This window comes from Phytophthora sojae (genome assembly GCF_000149755.1).
Source record: "Phytophthora sojae unplaced genomic scaffold PHYSOscaffold_29, whole genome shotgun sequence".
NCBI lineage: Eukaryota > Oomycota > Peronosporomycetes > Peronosporales > Peronosporaceae > Phytophthora > Phytophthora sojae.
The window spans coordinates 66199-74113 of record NW_009258143.1 but is presented as its reverse complement, the minus strand read 5'-3'; the positions used below and the strand labels follow the sequence as shown (position 1 = coordinate 74113).

At 52.6% G+C, this 7915-nt stretch overlaps 3 protein-coding genes across 3 annotated transcripts; all 3 read left to right on the top strand.

The window, feature by feature from the left end:
• Window positions 1–458: 458 nt before the first annotated feature.
• PHYSODRAFT_308212 (hypothetical protein) lies at window positions 459–2973 on the top strand (the record flags this gene model as incomplete). Its single annotated transcript, XM_009541701.1, has 4 exons — window positions 459–601; window positions 648–727; window positions 968–2032; window positions 2168–2973. The coding sequence occupies 4 exons, from the start codon at window positions 459–461 to the stop codon at window positions 2971–2973; spliced, it is 2094 nt and encodes a 697-aa protein (XP_009539996.1).
• A 1007-nt stretch (window positions 2974–3980) lies between these two features.
• On the top strand, window positions 3981–4331 carry PHYSODRAFT_536156 (hypothetical protein; the record flags this gene model as incomplete). Its single annotated transcript, XM_009541700.1, has 2 exons — window positions 3981–4150; window positions 4187–4331. Coding segments are annotated over 2 exons (315 nt in total), but the record flags the coding sequence as incomplete, so codon positions are not given.
• A 1299-nt stretch (window positions 4332–5630) lies between these two features.
• Window positions 5631–6127, top strand: PHYSODRAFT_343164 (hypothetical protein; the record flags this gene model as incomplete). Its single annotated transcript, XM_009541699.1, has 2 exons — window positions 5631–5765; window positions 5993–6127. The coding sequence occupies 2 exons, from the start codon at window positions 5631–5633 to the stop codon at window positions 6125–6127; spliced, it is 270 nt and encodes an 89-aa protein (XP_009539994.1).
• Window positions 6128–7915: the final 1788 nt, after the last annotated feature.

Below are 7915 nucleotides of genomic sequence, written 5' to 3'. Positions count from 1 at the left end.
ATTCGGTCGACTGTGTACAAGCGACCTTCGCGTCACATTCCGCAATGATGTACGACGTAGCTAGTTGAGCTATGCGAGGGATCCTGAACAACTAAAGTGACTTTGGTCGAATCACTAAAAGAAAGTCAAAAGAAATTCGCTTTTTTATGAAAATTCCCATCGCACTTGACAGATATCAAATAAAATGTAATCATACTCTGTCCTGAACTACAACAATTGTGCAAACTACATGGCTCAGCAGCTTCAGCCTTCCGCTTCCTCGGATCATTGCGCCTCCACCTCATCTTCAGCGTCCTCGTAGCCTTCAAAGTATGAAAATTACACTTTTTACGCAAATTTGGAGGTCAGACTAATTACTGTAAGCACTGTAGTTGGCTACGCAGGTCGGAGAGCAAGCTGCCTTGCCTGTTCGTCCGCTGCTTGTGAGTCTGCTGCTGGAGTGGATCGAGAACTACGTCATGGCGTTGGAGTACCCCATCGCGCAAGCTCCGCGTCGGCTACAGCTGTCCATCGTTCCGCTACGCAGCTCCACGCTCGCGAAGTGGCTTGCAGCGCCATGCCTGACTCGTTCGTATGACCCCAAGAGAGGACAGGATCATGAGTTAGTATGGGCGCGTGGAGTGCTGGAGCTTACGTACGCGCTTCAGTTTAACCAGATTTCGTCACGCCACGATGGTGGCGGGTAGCAAGCTGAGCACTTTGGTTTCTACGTCGTCGGTGGTCTCGGGTGCGTCGATGTCGGCCGCGATGGAACCAGGCGCTGACATTTGCCTGCACTACGACCTGAGCGCTTTCCCGCTGCGGAACATCGTGACACAAGCGCTGGCACACGGAGACCAAGGCGGTGCCTTCGAATATGTGGCACCTACGCTACTGAAGCTGATGATGGAGGAGCACCCATAGCTTTTCGATGCTGCTACAGCATCAGCTCCGTCAGGAACGACGTTGAACTTGCTCCCACTGGCAGCAAGCCCTCGCGATGAAGCGGATCGTGACCTGACCAGCAGCTGGTTCCGCAGACGTCGGAAACGCGGTGAGCTGCCGGACATCCGCGTCGTCCAGTCTCCTGCTTCCTGGACGGCAGTTCAGACATTGTTGCTGGAGCTACAGGCAGCACTAATTGAAGTTCTCATGCGCGAGTTACCGGTGTTGATCGATGGTTTCCTTCCGTACGCAGTACTATCCTCGCAAAAGTCGACAGCATCGTGTCGACAAGTGGCTGCATTCTGCGCGCAACTAGCCTCGCTCTATGAGACTCGCGCGCGTCGCGAGCAAGGAGCGAGTATATCGCTATCAATGCGGTTGGTTCACGCGCTCTGTTTCCCGGAGGCACTCTGGCGCCAACAACAAGTGCAGACAAACCAAGGCAGATTGCAGCTCCTGACATACATGCAGGTGCTGGAGGAGCCATTCCGCCTTGTCGAAGACGCCCACGAGGGAGTGTTCCGCCAGCCAGCGTTGCTGCGCGTGCTACTTGGACTTGTGCGCGACGTGCGAGCAGCGGCGAACGTCCACGTGACCAAGTGTGACCCGAGCTTGGTGCCTGTAGAGGGCATGTCTGCGGCTGCATCTACCTCTGCCAGTGTACAGCAGCACCAGCTCCTCCAGGATTGCTTGCTGGTGCACGGCATTCTGAAGCGATTGCAACCGCTGAGCTCCGAGTCCAGCGACAACGAAGTGGCTGATGAGAGTCGTGCTCTGCTTTGCACCATCGTCAATGAGCTGCTGACTGCAGACGCTGAGGTGTCTTCACCGTCGCCCACTCGATTGTTGCTGGCGATTCACACGCAGGGCTACGAAGTCACTCTGGTACCAACGTTAGTCGCTCATGTGCCTGGCATCGGGCGAGACGAAGAGTGGATCCGGTCGTACGAAGTGGAGCGTGGCCACTTTGCTTCGNTCGCTGTGTTCACTGAGGTCAAGCTGGACGAGGTGCAGGAGGGATATGTGGAGCAAGTCAACTCAAAACGATCATGCTTCGGTGCTCGCCTCAACGTTCCAGACAAGGAGAATTGCATGATCTCCGTCGATTGTGCACAGGAGATCGCGCAGCTCTGCTTTTGAGATGTGCGCAAGACGAACGTGGCCACTTCCTGCGATAATTTCGCGACGATCGCAGCTCAAGGGAACCCAACAGCAGTGCTGTCGTCTACAACAACTGTGACAGCAGCACCAGCAGAGGCGACGAGTGGCGAGCAAGTGCTGAACGTTGACCATTTACTGCAACTGGTGATCGCCGAGTGGCGAATGGAGCAGGTTCGACGCGAGCGCCACTTGCTGGACGCCTTCCGTGCTGGAGATGTGAACGGTGACGGACAGTTGACGTCGGCCGAGTTCACCCAGATCGTGGTGTCTATCGACGCCACCCAGGATCTGGGCGACATTCTGCTGATGTACAGCGATACACTGCGACGTACTCAATGTGACCAGCTCAATGCTGAAGTATTTTTACAAGTTGCGCGTGAGCATGAACTGGATCGGGTGATGTGGCAAGGTGATGGAGATTTGTATGGCGTCGTGAACGAGGTGACAGACATGGAAGCGACGTGGGCCCACGTCCGAGGGTTCTTCGTCGGAACACTGGAAGCGCTGGCTCGGGATCTTCCGCCTACACATTTCCTGCGTATCTGTGAAGGTGCTGGATATGGCTGCTTGAAATGCCTCCTGGATGGATACATCGACTTCCAGAAGATGAGGCGCGAGTTTGCACTCGCTCAGCAGCAACAGAAGCACTCCGGGGACTTGGGTCGACGCAATTCGTACGTCGGTGTATCCTCTCAGCTTGTGTGGGCGAGGTTTTGGCATCTTATGCGGCAATTACACGACGCCGCTCCGAGGTCGAACACCCGCCGACGCGACTCACTGCCGAACTTCCTCTTCCCGGACACTGCGCGCATCACGGCCAAGATGAGCGCGGCTCACCACCCAGAAGCTTTCGACGCTCCGACGATCCACGCCCAGTTCGCGTATTAACTCACCCACGTGACTGTCAAGGGGCCAGAGGCCACGGTGCCTCCGTCGTAGTCGGGCAGCACGTTCGACTGCGATATTCAACGAGATATCTGCTTGGGGCTTCAGCTGACTGGTTTCAAGGCTGTTGATGTGGCCTCGAAGATGGCGAACAGCGCGCGCGCTCACTGCTTCTACTTGTTCTTCAAGTCAAGTGACGGGGTCGCAACCAGCCGCTATGAAGACGACGAGGGAACTACAGAACCGACCTCCTCTGTCGCGACGGATGGTGTGTCTTCATTTTTTGCCGCAGTCATACTCAATTTCGTTATGGAGAGCACTCCATCTGCTGTGGAGTGCATGGAGCAGTTTGAATAGCGGAAACCTTAACGTGTCTGTCATTCTCCCAGTCAGCCCAAGCTTCATGACGCCGGCACGGTAGCACGAAGCAGATCCAGAGTGGGAGGGAGGATACATTTGCCACGGTCATGAAATTACTCTCCGTCATCCTGGATCACGTCGTGTTTGCATTACGCTTCGAAAGTGGCAGCAATCAGGTCACCTGTGAGTAGAAGAAGCCACGCGACGGCTCATTCGCTCTTCTGCCGCCTCGACATCACCCGGACCACGTCTTGCGCCCCAACAACTAATGACCGACAGCGCTCTCTTCCCGCCGAACAGTCGCTGGCTGAGCGACAACGTGATCGGCTCCGTACTACAGCGCAGCAGACCAGCGACCCATAGCCGCTCCGACAACAATGGCGCAAGGCACGATTCTGATCTTGCCTCTGCGTATGAACCGAGAGCCCGAGCAACGCTCCAGTATCACGAGCAGTTTAGAGCACGTGAAGCACTAGCGTCCGCCGCCGACCGACTCCCAGCTCCAGTATCCCCCTCCTCGTCTCCGAAAGGAGAATGCCCAGTCAGCTACACGCCCTCAACGCCGAGAGAGCGATACCGCAGCTTGTGAAGAAAACATAGCCGAGATCCACCGAGAACGCCGTCGACGCATCCAAATTCGGTACAGGACGAAGCTGCGGACTCAAGCACAAAACCTCGAGACGGAGGTGCGAGTTCTTCGCGAACAAGTGCAGAAGCTCGAGTTTCAGCTGCAGATGATATCCCCTCGAATCATTGAAAACACGACCCCGTGGAACGTTGTAGCGGAGTATTTCCGGCTCTTCCGGTTCGTCTTGACGGCGTACGTGCCGCTGTCGGAGCGCTTCAACAGCCCAAGATCTGCTTGTGTGTATGAAACTCGTATGCACCGCGACCTCCTGCGGAATACTATGGCCCCAGGTGTGATTATCGATGATGACCAAGGCGTGGAGACGATGCTCGAGCGCTGGAGCGCTCGTGTCGATTTCGCAGCCGAACTTTGAGATCCAGGTGGTTCGTTTGGAGAGTGGGCCCGGTGACTGCATCCTAGTCACGACCAAGATCAACATCGTCATATGTAAGAGTATGCTGCAGCACACGTTCCCGAATTTGGACTAGACAGAGAGGGGGAGGCATCTCGAAACGAAGCTACTGGGCCAGCGGACAGTGTTTGATAAAAATGAATTGGCGGCGATTGGCAGACACAATCAACACTGCAGTTACTACTGGAGTCGTTACTCATGCTGCAATCGGCTACTGCAGTATCGGTCGTGCTGCAATCGTGAATTGCAATACGCGCCGTCGCCGCAATAATACATTTATTGTGCCATATGGTAATTGCAATAAGGTTTTGCCACCCGAGCTGGAGCTTCTGAGCAAATGCTCGGGGTTAAAAATGGCTTTGGTTTAGCTAATTTGGGAGAGACCAACGCAGAGACCGTCGAGGATAAGCTCGCCGTTTGCCGCAAGGGAGATAGACCTCATTTTTGATTCATCACTCTAGAAAGCAACATGCGTTGAACCGGCAATACCACGTAGTACGAGACTGCAGTAAGTGTCGCGGTCGCAGTTAAGATTGCAATCGTTGGCGTCTCTGCAATTGAGAATTGGTATTGCGGCGCCGTCCGCAGTTGAGCATTGCAAGAAAAAAATTTGTACGGCGGATAGAGCAAGAGATTTTTTCCAAACACTACCAGCGGTTCGAGATCAATAGCTCCATTCAGTTCATTTGCAACAACGAGAAGAGCAGCATGCTGAGTTTGCAGCACAAGTCGGACGTGTTGGCACCAATCTGACAAGAACGGTTGGAACACGTTTTGTCTAGCAATTAGCAAGGCGAGCTTGAAATCAGCCTGCGTCTTTTTCAAATAGTGATGAATCATATTGTTGGCATGAGGAAACTCAGAGCAACCTACGTTAGTCGCAATATGACACAGTCTGTATAATACAGTGTATAATAGGCTACATATTATGTAGCCTGCTTCAACTTCACGGAGTCGTGTTATGAAAAGCGCGATCAACACCTGGCAAACGTCGCATGTAGTAGGTACTTCAAGTATTAATACATGTACTCTGCTTTCAACAGATTTATCCTGGCGAGTCGAATCCAAAAGATAGGATGAGTTGAGAGCTGAGATGGGGCTATACAGCGAGAGCAGCAACTTGGTGGTCCGCTCAGACTGTAGCGTATTTTGCTGATGCAACACCACTCACTTTGTTTCTTGCGACGCCCAGCTAAACGACTCTCGCTCGCCAATACCCAATGGACAGCGCTCTCTGCCCACCCAACACTCGCTGGCTCAATGACGAAGCGATCGGAGCAGTGCAGTCCAGGCCAGCAGCCCGAGATCAAAGTCATCTCGCCCAAGGTCGACAAGTTCCTGACGCTGGCCCCGCATACTACACAGAACCGGACCGGCGTATTCCTGACGGGTTCGGTAACTCATTGTACGCGCACCATTCTGCCGTTCCAGCTCCGTCGCCTCCCTTCGGTTCGGCTCGTCCTGCCAATCATGAAAGCCTTGAGTGGGTAGCCGCTGAAGTAAACGCGCTTCGAAACTTTCGAGAGCGTCGGCGACTCACTCAAGTGCGATACAGACAGCGGCTGCAGTCCCGAACCGATTCCGTGGAGGTGGAAGTTCAAAGTCTCCGTTAAGAGGTGCAGAAGCTCGAGCTACAGCAGCAGAGTTTGATCCCTCGAACCATCGTCAAGACGACCGCGTGGAGTGTCGTGGCGGAGTACTTCCGTCTCTTCCGCTACGCTCTAACGGCGTACGTGCCAATGTCGGAGCGTCGCTGATGGTGTACGAATCGAATGAGCATCGCGAGTTCCTTAACGCCACAATGGCTCCAGATGTGGTGGTCGACACTGGATGAGGGGTGGAGGCGATGCTTGAACACTGGAGGTTCATTTCTCTTTGTCAACGCGACTTTGAGACTATAGCTGTTAATATGGAGAACGGCCCAGGTAATACGACAACGAGGACATGACTCGTGTTGGGTGAATCTATGCTTATCAGCGCTTTCCCGAGACTGGCGATGTCTGATCGGGGGAGGGATGCACGGCGAAGAGTTTGAGCTTAAGCCCTTATCGGGGCAACGACTTTCGAGTGGGACAGCGAGAACGGGTGTGTCCTGAGTGTGCCGGCGGATCTGGTGTCGCCGATGCTGCGCGTACTTGGCAGCTCAGGTTTAAGGCACGTTTTAAGGGCTCCTGTGCTTGGTCGGCAGAAAAAAATTGTAACTTACCGAAACCAGGTACCTTTCTAACCGAAATAGAGTACTTGTTAACCTAAACAATTTCATTTAAAGCTACGAATGGCTACATGTATTACTCTGTATGGCTTCGCTGAAGGCGTATTAATTTGCGCCATAATCGACCAAGCTTAGCTGAAGATGACCAACATGACTTGTCTAGCGTAGGCTGCATTTCTTACATGTCAAATTGCTCAATACCCAATCACCCTACGCCGAAGATGCCCAACCTCGTGTCTTTCTCCAAACCAACCAGCTCACCTCGACAGTGACACGAGCATCGTTCGTTTGAATAATACTTTTTTTCCCTGCGACGAAGCGCCCACTTCCAAGGACTTGGCCTATTAACGTATTTCTCATTCCGCAATTTACTCCCCAAGCCCTCAAGTTAAAAGGTCAAGATCAGCGCACCATGCGTCTCTCCTTCGTTCCGCTAGCTCTCTCGTCTGATCGTTAGCACACAACATAGTACTAAATGAGCACAGTATACCTTACCTGCAAAATGAATGAAATAGCTCGTTGCTGGCGTCAACGCAGCCATTGGACGCTGACCACGGAGTTATGTCACCGATGGCCTGCCTCATCAGACCAGGCAATCTCAATTGGGGACTTTCGGTTCCTGAGAACCCACCACGGTAAAGAAGAGCGCGGCTTGCTGGTTACCAGCCTCACTGAAATATTATCCTGGGAGACCAGCTTGCTGGTTTACCAGCCTCACAAACTTTAATTCGTCACGAATCTATTCCCAGTTACAGGTAACGTTCAGGAGACATCGAAATCGCAATTAGCGATGGTACAAAAACTTCTCAAAAACAAAACACTTCTTTTGAAGTTTTTCGCTCTTCACAAGTTTTAAGAAAGTAGGCAGACATTTGTTCGTTTCAATTTGACTAGAACATCATTTCGTACTTCTCCAGTTGCACATTACCGGCCAGATGCTGCGGTTGCGATGCAGGCGCAGTAGATGGCCGTAGTTATATCCAACTATCCGTGCTTCTTGACTCAAATTTTGTCCTATGTTAGATTTTGTGCTACAAAACCGCCATACACAGGCGTATCCTGCGCCTGTTTCGCAGCCGCAGTATCTGCCTGCCTCCGACTGCTAGGGTTCTCGAAAGCTGCAGTATGCGTAGTTCCACAGGCAGTTCACCAACTACTGCACCGACCTCTAAAGAATATACAACAGGTTCGATACAAACGCGAATTAGAAGTAAACGCGTCGACTTTCAAAGAGTTTTAGATTGCGGAGGGCTGCATCTGAACATCTTTAGTGTAAACTATCTGTCTGCGAACAACTATGCAGAACTTTCACTTCCACGATAAAAAATACTAA